The 14,973-nt window shown below is 45.8% G+C and overlaps 1 protein-coding gene across 1 annotated transcript in view; it reads left to right on the forward strand.

The window, feature by feature from the left end:
- The window catches only part of LOC143433352 (A disintegrin and metalloproteinase with thrombospondin motifs 1), a 92,823-nt gene continuing 77,850 nt past the window's right edge, over positions 1-14,973 (forward strand). The window contains exon 1 of the mRNA XM_076910712.1: positions 1-187. Within this exon, the coding sequence (XP_076766827.1) occupies positions 1-187 (187 nt within the window). The remainder of the gene's footprint in view (positions 188-14,973) is intronic.

Raw genomic sequence — 14,973 nt, forward strand, 5'->3', positions numbered from 1 at the left:
ATGGCATTCATCATTGTGATACTATGGGCCTGCGTCAAGACCACCAAGCAGGAGATCGAGAAGGAGGTCGACGGAGGGCGCGATCGCGTGGCTGAGGACTTGGGTAGTTTTCGAGTGGAACGCTTGGATAGACCGTCTTCAGTCACTGGGAACGTTGCGTTCGACAGGAACGGTATCAGCGACGAAGGTAGGATCTTCGGTTATTTGACGTAAACCACTTTTCTAGGTGTTCCTCGGGCGCTTTGGAGCCGTGATTCGTGTATCGTCGCGCAGAAAACGACGGCGTTGCGAAAGATCCGTTAACGCGTTTAGTCTTAGCCAAGGTGTGCAACAGCACTCAGGGAAAGCTAGAACGTCCAGACGTCCTTGTAAGGCCGCTGCTCCAAAGCACCCACACCTACACCAACACCCACACACACCGGTATCAGTTCATGGCTCGTGCTGCGAGCATGAACCTTTATTCACAGAGCCGGCTCTGCTCATATTCCTACCCGACCGTCCGTATATACGTACCCCTATGTCCCGAGTAACTGCGCGGTGCCTGGCTTTACTTTCGCTCGCTTCGCTCGCCCGTGCACCTGATGGTGCTTCGACGAATCGTGCTCAGCATTCCTCTGATTGTGAGAGAGCTGAAAAATCACAGACGGAATACGGATCTCCGAGCCGCTAAGGTCGCAGAACAACGATTTTTGGGCACTCCTTCTTGCTTGTTTTTCGACAGCAAGGACGCGGGGGATGAATGATTGTTTGGAACGGTTAAAGATTCTTTCCCATGGGGTTGTTTAACCGAGAAGGCTCTGAACGAATTAGACGAACGTTCTATTTCACTGTGAACAGAGACAATTTGGCTAATCAGTCTAAATCACAATCAACCCTCCTGCGTAACACGGCCAATTCATTTCCTGCAATATCATCTTACGAACACATTTTCTCGAGTAGTTTATAGGGAAATATGCCTGAAGCGACTAGCATATGCTGAGGATAGAAACGCGTTCGAATTGAAGTCCCACAAATCTTGAAATTGGAATTTATCGAGAGCCGTAAACGAACAGACTTTATCTCGCATTTCCCAGCTCACTTTCGCGCGTAGAATAATACGACATCCGGTTGCACGAACCCGGAGGACACCCAGTATACGTTCCCCAAGGTAAAGCAATGGAGAATCTCTCGAGCGGTCCCGTAATGAATGCGCACGATCCCAGCGACGACTCTATCCGCGCGTATAGGCGCATAATTATTCCCGCGGGTTCGCAGATAGCGGCGAGCCGGCATAACGTTTACCTACACCTTCATTCCCGATCCATGCGCATAACACTAATTTCGTGGAGTTTATTAGTTCCTCTGATGTCCATTATCTCGCCGCGGATCTTTCTCCTCGTCGAGCTCCTCGATCCACCTCGGCCCACCGCCGATCATTAACGACCGCTAATTGCGCCGGCCGTGGATTATTTTCACGGGGCATCCACTCGCTCGTCCCCGTCGATTTGTCCGCGTCGTTTCTCCGCTTCGCGCATTTTTCTTCCCCCCTCCTCCCACTTTCCGTCTCGCGGGACCTTCTTTTCCATCGCGAGCGTCCCGTCGCTGATTTTCGATCGCGAGACGATAAGCGGTATCGTAATTTACGCGCGGCGATCGGTATCTCGCTTAATTGAAATGAAAATTAATGCCCGGCCGCGAAACGATCCTCCCCCGGAGGAAATTGCCCGACGCTCGTTGCGCGGCTCGTGGCGCGAGCGACGCGAGAAATTGTCTCCTCCGATGAGAAACGGATCCACGTTGCCAAAGGATTACGCGCGGGGTGTTTGGCGAGCGTTGCTGGAAGTTTGAGGGGTGAAATTTTATAGAGCGAGGAGAGACGGAACTCGAGGAAATTGAAATTGCGTTTGAAACGCCGCATTTAGGGTAAATGATAGATGCGGTATCAGGGGTGCAACACTTGGGGCGAAAGAGGATTGATTTTAAAAAAGAAAGATAGGATGAAGATAGAGAAGAACAAGATCGTACAACTGTGCCTGAAGTTTCGTTTCCGTAAAAAAGAATTTTGAAAACCTGTCAGGTGTGCGTGCATTAATGATAAGAGCATATAAGACATTGCGACGCGTGCAATCACGTAAGATTTTCGTCATTTTGGAAATTTACTACAGCGAAATGCTCGTTTGATAAAAGTCCCAAAATTTCCGTCTGTAACGAGAATCTAACCCCGCGTAACCGCATATCTCTGAAGAGATGCAATTCTGACGTTAAAAAATGTGGGACGTATGAAAGTGCAAGTGTACGAAAACGTATAATAATAAAAACAAAAATACCAGTGCATGTGAAAAGACGAGAAAAGAAGAAGAGATCTCAGAAACGAAAAGTGGCACAAAGGCAGAAAAATAAGAAGTAGGAAGTACGCGAGGGAAAACGTGGCTCCCATAAACTATGCCACGAGGATCACGATTTTTTCACCAAGGTGGCAACAAATCGTCGGCACCAGATAAATAGTATGTTGTAGTTGATTCGTATAGCGTGTCTTGACGTCATGCAATAGACGAACTTACAATCATACTGATAAGTCGCTGAGATAAGGGTATGAATGTTTGAATATTTATGGTGTACGCTTGTTGCTTCCTACCTTTGCCGTCTGGCGACGAGTATATACATCGTTACAACACGATAATCGAACGGTTCCATCTTGCAGATACCATCTTCACATATATTGAACACTTCAGATGACTAGAAAGAAATGCGTATACGTAGATTTTTCGTGTAGCGTAGGACGTATTAGGAATCTCCTCGTTTGGAATCTCGGCGTTTGGACATTTTTCATTTTCTTCTTTTTTTTAATAGACATAATCTGAACATCTTAATAGTTTAAATGCCTATGATGGACGTCTTTAAGTTATCTTACGCACGTTAATTTTGACTCTCGTCTCATACATTTCATACTTCTTTATGATGTCGTTTTGTCTTAGATATATTTCGAAACATCTGAAAGTAGTTTCCAGACATCGTTAGTAGACAAGATATTTTTCGTTACCCGTTATATATCAAGCGATGAAAATATTTTTCGATTTTTAAATTTATAACGTGCGAAGATGTTTGTCTCTATTCGTCATTCTATTTCCTTGACTCGACACCTTTGACTTTTGAATGTGTCTCACTTTTAATTCGTCAGATAAGAGTTTAATGACTACAGATAGAGGGTCCCTGACGCGATATCTTTCCGGCACGATCTGAGAGCCGTGCGTTGACTCGTCGAGTCTTGTATTTGCATATTCGTCTCTTGGATTTATTTAAAGAAAGTACGCGTTTATGGTGTGACGTAAGCGTAACGTAAATTTGGCCCGGAATCGAAATACAGAAGCGTAGAAGCTCGATGATTTTCCTTTTGTTTTTTTTTTTTCGTGAATAAGAGAGGATCTAATGGAACCAAGGAAGAAGAAGTATGCAGTAGAAATTTCCACTTTTGAATGTTTAGAATTTAAAGAATCGAGAATGCTCTTATAATTTGAATAGCACAATTTTCCTTTACTATGATACAATGTCTTCGCGTACGATTAAATAGGAAGGAACGATAGAAATCCCTATCCTTGAAACTATTTCTCGAACAGTCAAGGTTTTCAATCGACAGCGAGGAATTTCAAATATCGCACAATCGATAGACCTACTCTATCGCTAAATTCCGCGTTCAAGGCTCGTACTCGCTATATAAGTCATTTTATATGGTAGCCAAGGCTTTGAAGTTATCAATATACTCGCTAATTCGGTATCCGCGGCTCCAAGTCACTCATTAGAGTCAATAACCAACGATTTATAGTACCAGGTGAGCCAGTTGTGTCAATAATCAGAGCTCTACAATTTTAGCTGAATCACTGCGCGCAGAAGCCAGAGATCCACGCTCTTAGATTAGGTATTACAGTCAATAAACAGTTACCTGCAAATTTCGATCTCTACGATACGTACCTATGCTTCGCTGCATAACAGATCCCTCGTTTCCTGATAGAAACTCTTTGCTATCCAGAAGAATCACACTTTCTATGTTAAATCGTGGACGATTCGGGGGATGCTTTTAGATTAACAGACAAATACTCTTCCTACAGTTTTGGTGAGTCGTTCCAAAAAAAAAGAAAAAAACTGTGCTTACACAAGCTCGCGCTCTTTCGTAAACTCTCTGTCGGTGGAGTGACATTTGGTGCTACAAGTAAGAGGACCAAGATCGGTGACTCCGCGTCAGGCTCCCTCACTCGTGGCTGAAGGCTCGCAGATGGAAAATTCTCACGCAAGTTTGGCCTTGCGTGGGGTCGGGCCATAAATCGCATCAAGGTCCCGGAAGACGCTCCGCAGCGAAAGGTTCCACAGAAATTAACCAGACGTCCGGTTGACAGACTTCCCCTGCAGCTGTGCACCCTTGTCTCAGGGCAAAATGGAGGAACATGTTCGAAAGTACTATTCTCTTTCGAGAGAGCAGATTTTGCAATTCTCGAGACGCGGATCGGTTTGAAATCCGTGTCAATCGGCTGAAAAATCGCACGCTGGTGCATTCAATCAGCTGCGTCTAAAATCCTTGGTCGCGTCGACAGTATGTGCAATCGTCTTCAGATAATAATCCAGCCAAGTGCTGACAGGAGTCAGTGCTCTCCGCGTAGTACCTACGTATCAGTGGTGTCTGTGGGATTATCTCCGCTGTTCCCCACGAGCTTTCGTGCACGATGCTTGCTGCACATAACCGCGTGTGCAAGCACGCCTGTACGAAGGCGTGTAACGCTGTACGAACGTTTCTCGTTACACGTTCACGTAGGCACGCGTGCATACCCGACGTGTCAGATCGACTTCGCCTAGCTGGGAGGCAGGAATGTCATCTTACTCAGAATCGATGAGATTTGGGTGAGTCTCGTTGATGGGTCCTCCACGATATTCAACTATGGCCATTCTCTGATTAATTTTTAAATTATTGTGGGAGAATGTTAATCGCATTTATTAACAATACGCGCATTGAGAAAGTCTGAAATTTCGAAATGATTCATAATATCGGATATCTGGTCTGCATAATTTTGTCGCGGCAGACATTAGTTCCGATGCCCAAAAATGCGGTCGAATTTTGTAATTACGCTGTAGGGGTGAGCAAAACTGAATAGGAGTCACTCGATTCTCGCTGCTACTTCTTAGCATTCGTTATTCATCGTTCTCTATTTATTACTCAACTCATTACTTATTATTCGCCAGTTCCTCATTCCTTCTCGCGTATTATGCAATACAGCGAAGGAAAGTGCATTCGGTACGCCTGCAATAAAGTTGAACATTTTTACAATGACCGATAAATCAAATGAAAATTATCTAAGAGGCTGACACACTGAGGAATCGAATGCGCACACCTGTTAATTAGAAAGTTGTACCACCGCGAGAATTTTACCAGGACCGATATCAACGAGTGACAATAATAAAAATTTGTGAATGCGGAGCTGAACTGCGATTTAGCGAAATCTTGCGAATTCGAGGAATGGCGACATTGATAATGAACGATGGCAGAAATTTCGTCGATTTCGTGGAAGATTTTACGAAATTCGAGGGGGAAAACGGGCCAGTAGTCGCGGAGGTTTCTAGTCGGACTTGGTCGACGACGATGCCGTTTACGAGGGCGAACGACGCGAAAAAGTGCGTGCGTAGTGGCGGTTCGTATTTCTGCGGATGCCAGCAGATACGGATATCGCGTGTTTAACAAAACACACCACCTCGTTCGAGCATGAAATCCTTTCGTTCAACTCTTTTTTCCATTGCGTCTGCGTTTTCCGTCGTGTTCGTTTTCCCATTGAGTTACGAGTCTGCCGCGTGCAGACTCGATTTGCAATCGTTTTACTTGGCTCGTACAGTGATCTGTGTTCTCGGATACGATATCGAACGCTTAACGAGTGTGGAAATTAATTCCGAACAACAAAATTGCGAAAACTTGTTTATCACAGAAATTCAACTACTAACTCATCCGTTTCTTCCTAAATTCGTCATCGATCAACTACTTAGGAAGCTATGAGACATGTAAAAAAGCAAGCTCGAAATGTAGAGGCAGATTAAAAAGAAATTAAGATGACGTAGTACACCCCAGAGGAGAGATGTATTTATTACTGGTTAATTTTAGTGGCAATCCATCAAACGACACCTGTCCTCGAACACATGTTTCCATAAACGAGCGTGGGAGAAAAAAAGGCGGACTGAGAACGGAGAAAAGAAAAAAGAAAAAAGGCAGCGGAAAGCGAAGTAAATGCAAATCGTTGGAGATATCCGAACCTGTGGTATTTACACGGGTAGACTGCACGGCGACGACCTCCAGCCAAACCAGTCGATCTGCTTGGGCCACGTATTCAAGTGTACGACCACTTTTATGAACGGAGCCCACCGCGTTTCCTCCGACTTTATTCGATGGATCGCCTTTCGAATTGACCCTGGTGGGGAAAATTAATGCGTCAAATTCGCGGTACATCCGATGTTAACACGTTCGCTGGCGGTGTCGACACACGTAAGCTGCTTTCGGCCAGGTGGATGTCGACACAGTGTCGCTGGCATTAGCTGCGGCCTTCGATGAACGAGTGGAGATTTATCTGCCTCGGAGGATCATTTCGATTCCTGCTTTAGGAAAGGTCATTATCGTGTATCGAGTTTCCACGTTGAATCTTCTTCTCAACACTTTTCTCTTTTTTACTATCGACCATGCAATCGAGAGTTATTTCAACCCCTTTGTACCTCGCCTTCCGTTTGGAGATAAAATATGCGTCGAATACATCGAACCTCGGTCCGAGCCGGTGATAAAAAACATTTTATAGCCATTTAACGTCACCGTGAATACACTGAATAATCGTATCGAGGGAGATTAAAGGATTAGTGGATTTGTGGCACGATCTTTCGAAATTCGTAGCTATTCGGGCGAAGTGTTGCGTAAAACACCTGAGAATGCGGGGAACGTAAAGGTCAGTAGCTGTGTCGAAGATGTCTCGTTGTCTGGAGTTGAATAAGAACACGAGATGACAAAAGAGCGATGGTAAATCCCGTCGGATAGTTCGCGCAACTACCGTGTCCCGTAATTTATGCAAAATCGCGAAGCAGATTATTACCAAATTACATTACGCGGGGAATCGTTGACGCTCGGATCGAGAACGATGCACCCACGCATCGTACGCTGAATAAAGGTAACGGTTACAACTTCAATTTCCTCGAGCACCGTGTGTCTCCGCCGTAATGCCCACTTAGCCGAACATTTGCAGAGGCAGGTCGGTTTTTGAAATTCTAATGCGTTTAATCATCGTTTCGCGAAGGAAAGCGGCGATTATCTCGATCGTAGTTGGCACATCGATGCCGGTGGTAAACACGAGTTCGCAATCAACGAGGCAATTATTCTCGGTAACGGCCGAACGGGTTGAGTACCATTCGCGGTCACCGTTCGACTACGGGCCCCGCGCAATTAGACGGTGTGTCCGGCCCAGGACCTTGATTGTCGCACTGCGCATTGACTCATGCGAAACGACCGTCTCTCCTTATCCGCGCGCGTTCGAATTAATAAGTAATTGTTCGGTTCGACACCACCGCGGCTATCCGTGGGCTTTTATTGGCGCTGGGAAGGGGGGCTCGCATGCATAATCGAGTCTTCGATGCAGTCAATAACTTGCATCGCGCTCGAAGTTCCCTCGCGAGCCTGCCCGAAGATTGCTTTTACGCCGTACCGGCAGGAGAGATTTAATGATTCAATTATAGTTTATGTGGAGTGCGTTGTTCGGGGTCAATTGTTCGACGAGTTAGCGCTCCGGTGAATCATACGTTTCACGCGGTTGGATCCGAGTGCTTTTAGGGTGGAACGACGGGGTGGACAGTTTCAGCTGCACTCTCTGGTACGAATGATTTAGAAAGGTAATTAGATGGGACGTGGAACAATGTCGTTCCACGAATCATTGCAAGCTAACCGATAGTCGCACCGTACAAGTTGCTTGAGTTCGCGAAATAGTTGGGGGTGACCAATTGAAACGGAGGGCTTTGGTAGATCCTGTTGGGTTTCGATGATTTACAATTGCTATTTCAGTCGAAAAAATCGACTGACTTTGAAGATGTAACGTTAAACAGATGACTGGAGCTACAGTTGCATGCCTCGAGTCAATGTCCCGCGAATTTAACGCCATGCCGGCTCGTCATTTAGATTTTAATGGTTTAGGACTGTTCCCAAGGTGGAATACCAGGGCAGAACGTTTCTGGCTATAATTAAATCTAAATGATTACGCCTCGAGTCAATAACCTGAGAATTCAACGATGCAGTAAATCATAATTCCCAGTATAATAAATTTAAGTGGTACCCTTCGGCCAGAGTGGTTCAACCGCGATTAATATAAATTGAAATATTTGCAACTAACGTTCCCTCAACGTTCAACGTCTCCATTATACGATTTTGACTTTAGTATCGCATTATAATACAACAAGGTTCATTTTGTATTTAAAAAAAACTAAATTATACTGTTATACCATAAATCAGCAATTTTTCATCAGTTCATCCGTTTCGATAGCGCTCGTTCACGCTTTACATTGCTACCAATCGAGCAAGATACCAGGAAATTTACGACCGTCGGCGTACGTATGGATGTTGAAATGCATAAAACACCCTTCCACTCTCGGCAACACCCTTTATTCGGCTAAATTTACGTATCGCTCGCCACGGCTGATAGTTCTCGGTCACACGGATTCGTGTAATCGCGTGCATCAGTCTCTGTCAACGCAAGGCTCTCAAGATTTCCATTTTCCTCAGCGAAACGACCACAGGCAGCGTTAAATATCCTCTAAGTAGTCTAACGAGTTCCGTAGATACCAGAGGGAGGTTCGCGTGGCGCTACATTTACGCGGTTTCGCAGCCCACGCGCGTTCTCGCGAGAGTAACGAGCAGATTGCGGAACGTCGTACGAGTGGTCCGATAGTTTTCTCACTCGCGCTCTAATTAATTCTGTATCGCTCCTCGTAAGTTATAATCATTCCGACGATTGCTGAACTTAGAACGGTAACGCCTGATTTTTATGCTCTCCCCAAAGAAATAGCCAACCGTGCGTAGCTTTAAGAAAACTTCAGTTCGTAAATCGTGGTAACCGCAAATCTCGCAGTTAAATTTGCACAATTTAAAGAAAGCAACGAAGGAAGTAAAGAAAGAAAAAAAAAAGAAATGAGATAGGATTCGTAAGCAGAGTTGAGAATCGCTTGAAAGTGTCGATTTCAAGGCGTTTTACAATTCAGTGGGCGACGCGCGTTGTGACAAGGCGTGTGTTCACGCGCCCCTGACAGACAGGTGACTTGGTCCCGATAAAAAGTCGATCGAGGCGAGAGGCGTTCCGTCCTGGAACTAGATCGATCCGTTCTAAATAGTTCAACGCCGTCTGCGAAAGGTAAATATCGCTGGGCGACTGCTCTGTATCGGGGTCGTTCTCCTTTTATGAATGGAAAAAGGAGTCAGCTGCTTGCTCGCAGGGACATATCGAGGCTCGAGCGTGTGCAAACTCGTATTGTTGGCGAAACGTGTTGACTTTTTTCTCGTTCAGGTAATACCTCGGACATTCTGATCGGTTTTTTTTCTCTCTTTTTTCTGTAAAATACCGTGTAGACATGAGTGCACAATTGGACGATTGAATAGAAAAAGGATAACAGACGTACTTATATATCATATCGAACGAAATTCGAGTGACGTCCAACATTTTTATATCTCTCCAGCGAAATGACATCTCTAAATACGAGAGAACCGAGCAGAAATTTTGCATAAGCCACTCTACAACGCGAGCCTTTCATCGTATGTTATTAAATCCAAATGCCGCGCAGAGCGATTAATCACCCTGAACGTAACGAACTCGACGTATTCTACAAAGTCTCGTTACGTGCAACCTACTTAACCTACGGATATTTGTCAACCGTCGCGATAAATAATTTATGATCGTTCGCACGAGACGCGAATCGATGGAAACTCGCGACAGTGCAAGTGTTGCGAGGTAAAAGTTCCTCGCGTGGAACGTCGCGCGTTCTAACCAGAAAGATAAAGGATCCGCGGAAGTGGAGAGGATCGTTTTACGCCGGTTTCTGAATCCGCGAGAATCAGTTTCCTCGGTATCGAGTTGCCCGATTTTTTGCGCGCGTTCGAACGGATCGGCTATTGCTGGAGGAGCAGTTTTCAAACTTAGTAGTACGTGGTGCGCGAGCCGTATATACCTTGTACACACAGAATACGCTCGAGCGTTTAACTTCGCAGTAAGAGTGCGTATCAGAACGAGTAGGAACAGCTGGTGGTAGACGGGTTATTTAGAACACGGCAACTAAGTAGCAACGCTGGTAGCAGGGTGGTAAAAAGGCCGTGACCCCGTGGACTTTTCCACTGGCGTGTACCCCGCGCATTATCTCCAGCCCCGAGAAAGCCACTCCTGCGGCAGCCTCGACGCGAAAAAGAAGCAAACAGAGGAGGAAAGAGTGGCATCCTTAGGCGAGGAACGCGGCGGAGAGTTTCCACCGTAAAAGGTGCCGCGTAACGAGAACGTGGATTGCGAAAGGAGCTTGAGGTTGACACGTACCGCGGGTAATTTCGCGTTAGATACGACTGTCAGCGCGGGCAACCGAGAGGAAAATACGTCGGCGACGTGGGTCAAGTATAATTGGCGTGCCTGTGACATCTCGCGCCGGTTGTTGCGCCATTAAACGCGATTCACCCGCGGAGGAGCGCGTCAATTTTGAAATCCCCCGCGTTACGTGGCGGACGTGGCGTCGAGAGGTGGATTTCTTTCCGTTTTTTTGTTTTTTCCCTTCGGTTACCGCGCGAGCCGTCCCCGCGGAGGAGCAGAGGCAAGGGTGTAACTTGTCTTTACGGCAGCGGATGGGGCGTTTGGAATGTCCTTTGCGTGAGCAGCCAGCGTACACGGCTACAGGGTATTCATACGGTCGTTAATATCGGCGACGACACGAGTCGGCTGTACGAGCAGCCGCAACCTTTGATCGCGTGCATGCTGATCCACGTGGTACGGTTGTTTGAAGTAATGTAAGAGGCTGCAGGGAGGCACGGGAGTTCCGCGCCCCTCGGTTATTCTCGTTGAACCACGTCTGGATCGATGTTGTTTGAATTTTTCACGTGCTACGGGGATGAAATAACATTTCGACCGCTGGTATGATCGGGGGCGGGAAGTGGACGCTGGTCGGGGCTCTATTTCGATAGAGGGAACCGTACGTGACGCGAATCGAAAATATGTTGGAAATAAGCGAGGTATTTTTGCATCTGGATCTCGTTGGTTGAAATAGTTTCAGAACAAATATAAAAGAATCGAACAGGCTTCTGCCCTTCTGGGAATCGGAACAAAGGATAATTGGAACGTGGAAAGGGAAGAAGACGCGAGTAATCAGGTTCAAAGGTAAACGACCTAAATCGAATTCGCGAAGCCAGGAATTTCAATCCGTGATTAGACCACACACCAGCGTACGTACGCGACTCATGGGCTATGATGTATTATGCATATCGCCTGTCAAAGGATACATGCATCGGCGCGAATCATTTATCAATCGTTATCGACCAAATCCGATCGAGGCTCTTATTCGAGCAGAGCGCTATCTATATCTGAATGGAATGAAGTATGGAATCTGTCGTGTAGAACGAATTCACTTCGATAGAACACAGGGTAACCGAGGCATTGTTCCCCCGAGATGCCTTTCCTCGATGACTCCTGCTACAGATTTCATTTTTCGCCTCCAGTTAGGATAGATCGGTCCCGCGTATTTGTTCGTAGCTGTTCCTTTGCCTCAGAAATATCGAAATTTTAAGAATCGAGTTACACAAAGGAAACGATCAGGTTTCCAAAGTTAAACCATCTTGACAAATTTACCGTTCGCCAAATGGACTCTTGCTCCTCGAGTCTAACGTTCGAAAAATAGTCGCTGGCAAAAGCACGCTGCCACAAAGTTGTTCGATTTTCGTCACGTACGAAGCCCAAAACTCACCGTAACGTGGAAACCAGATGTAAACGGAACGCGAAACCGCGAGAGTGGATTCCAAGTTTGAGAACTGCAGGCGCTAAGTTAGATCGACACGGAGACCCAAGCTTTCGCGTAAAGCACTCCGGATTTAACTCTAGAGGATTTCGAAAAATTTAGAGGCACGACTCATCGACTCGCAATTCAGTTTCGCGTATAATACAGATATGAACGTGTGAATATTTTCCTCCGAAACACGTTTCTCATTTCGTGGAAAACTCTAAAATTTGCGGCCAGTACGAATCGACGCGCACCACGACGATTCAGCTAATTTTAAGCAAATTCAGCCAGTCACGCTCTCCCCCGTGTTTTTCGAGTTTATCGGTCGCCAGGCCAGCACGCCCAGCTGAAACTACTTGCAAGTAGTATTAGCAGCGGCAGAACACGGTTGTTACAAATGCATACAATTGAGCATCGGCTCCCCTGAATGCTAATCGAATCGCATAATGCGAAACTTTCGTACTGCACCTTGCTGCGAGTGCATATCGATCTAGATCCCACGTGTACTTGTCGCTACTTCAACATATTCGAAAGAATTTCATCGCGAATGGTGGACTCGAAAGACTCCAAAGGTCTTCGCGATCGGTATTATAAAGTTTCCGCTGCGAACGAGAGAAAAATGAGAATGAGGACGGAAGTTTCTGAAAAGGTGGCGACTTTCGTGGCAGAACGAGGTCTCTGGAGACCGCAGAGGGGGTGTAGTCCGCATGATGGAGTATCCATCAGCCGCAATCGGTTCGATCGGCTACCTCGTTCCACCGGGGCCTGGTTCCTAATAACTGTCACGGCGCGGCGTATAAATTACACGGGTGCTCCGTCAATCGAGCATGCGACCTATTAATAGGATCTCTTTATGCGTTCCAACGGGAGGGAATGACATGCACGCACGTGCGACTCCCGGTGAAATTACATGCGCGCTCTCATGCCTCTTCGGATTAGCGCTGCGTTTCTAACTCGAGACGTCGTTTTACCGAATAGAAATCCTGCGCCGGGCCCGATCGCTCTTGTGAATCACTGCCAGCTGGAACCGGTCGAATATGCATCAGCTGAATCGAGAATAGGGCGGCCTGTTATGGTTCTTCTCTTTTCCGACGTTCCACTGCGATTCCTTCCAATGTTGCGAATATGTTCTATTTCGAGAACGGTTTTTCACTAGCACGAATACTTTTTTTAAATTTATACGCGATTTGATTTTTAGTTTATCGAACTAATTACTTGATCGAAGAAGCACGCTTGTTCAATGAAGTGATCGTACAACGGGAAGACGATATATCTTTTAGAAGGAAAGATAACGTTTTATGACTCAAAGGTGAGTGAACCTGCCGGGAAAGCAGTCGTAACATTCAGTTTTCGCGGTTCGTTTCGACATCCCTCGAGATCGTTAAGCAATAGCACAGCGACATTAAACTAATATAAAACAGTGATATCAAACTTCCGAAAGCGAAAGATAATGTAACGGAATGTTGCTTGGGTTTCGTTTAACGATCCAACTTTGCCTCGACGAACACACTCGTCGTTCAGTTTTATTTTCTCGTACACGAACTTCACTCTCGTCTTCTCGATATTGATATTAAAAAGTTCCAACGGGTACGAGTACTGAAAAGTATCGCTTAGAGTGTATACTTGAAACTCGTCGAGTAGAAACGACGACAGTCGAACGTGTCGCCCAAGTGACGGTAAAAAAGTCATCCTCTACCGCTTTCCACGCGTAAATCACATCTGTCCCTCGCAAACTGGTTTCCTCGTTTCGAATCCCTAATTTGTTTGTAAATACGTGGACAACCGCCAACGGTGGCGGGCATTTGGCGCCATTTCACTGTCGTCTCGCGTTTCCCGCATTCCGCGCGATGATCGAAAGCGCGTGCACGCGCGATCCCGTAATTGCATAATCGTACGCGTGTAATTTTTAGATATCGCAACCAGCTACGATAATTTATAACCCGGCGAGCGCCGATGAATTACATTAAGCCGATTTTAGCTTTGCGTAAGCCGCGGAACACGGAGGTGGTGTCAGGGAGGTGCCCGTAGGCGGTCGATGCCTCGAATCGGCGGCTCGATCTCGCGAAAGCTTCGACTCTTCCGTCTTGTCTTTCATCTTCTCGTACTCTGGTTCTTAATTAACGAACGATAAATCGCGATTCAGGAACGATGGAGAGACAGCACTGTTTTCTTCGATCGAACGGTACGTAATCGAAAAACTATGCGATACCGATTTAGTTAATCGAGTAGCTTGGACATATAACAACGCGTTAAAATGAACGCAACGACGCTTTAATTTACTCGTCAGTATCTCGTCGGTTATTCTACAAGCAGCTATCTTTTTGTCGCGTCGGATAAAAAAAAAAAGATTCCTGTTTACATAACCCTTCTGTAGGCCATAAAACCTAAAGATAAATTATTGCTGATAAATGATATCGCGATCGCGGTTGTAAGTATAACTGCAAGGACGGGTGTCAAAGAACTCGACGATGATTTAGATGCGCGGGATAAATAAAAATTAGAGATATCTTTTCGTCAGGGTAGTCGTTCGGATCTTAACGAGAAACGGTCGCCCTCGTTAAACGAGCTTGGCTAAAGGTTAGAGGGTAGTTTAATTTTCTTCTGGATTTTCCTTGGGATTATCGATTCGAATCGAACGTTCGCGCAGAATTTACTTTGATCCGAATTCGTAAATGCCAAGGCTAATCGACGAACGAGAATAACTGACCTGTCTTATCAAGGGTGATTAACCCAATAAATGAATCGCTAATTGCAGGCCACTGACTGCTGTGCTTTCTTCTCGACGGTGAAAGATAATATTATTCACGGGGAGACCGTTTAATAGATTTTACTAACTCGTGCTCGGACTAATTATCGAACTGGAACATTAGAACAGAAGCTCGCTCGACAAATTTTATTTCTGCAACCACGAAATCGGTGTAACTCAATTTTTTTTTTAATGAAATTATCAGAATATAATAATGGTAGCTCGATAACGTTATT

This window comes from Xylocopa sonorina, chromosome 1, assembly GCF_050948175.1.
Source record: "Xylocopa sonorina isolate GNS202 chromosome 1, iyXylSono1_principal, whole genome shotgun sequence".
NCBI classification, from domain to species: domain Eukaryota; kingdom Metazoa; phylum Arthropoda; class Insecta; order Hymenoptera; family Apidae; genus Xylocopa; species Xylocopa sonorina.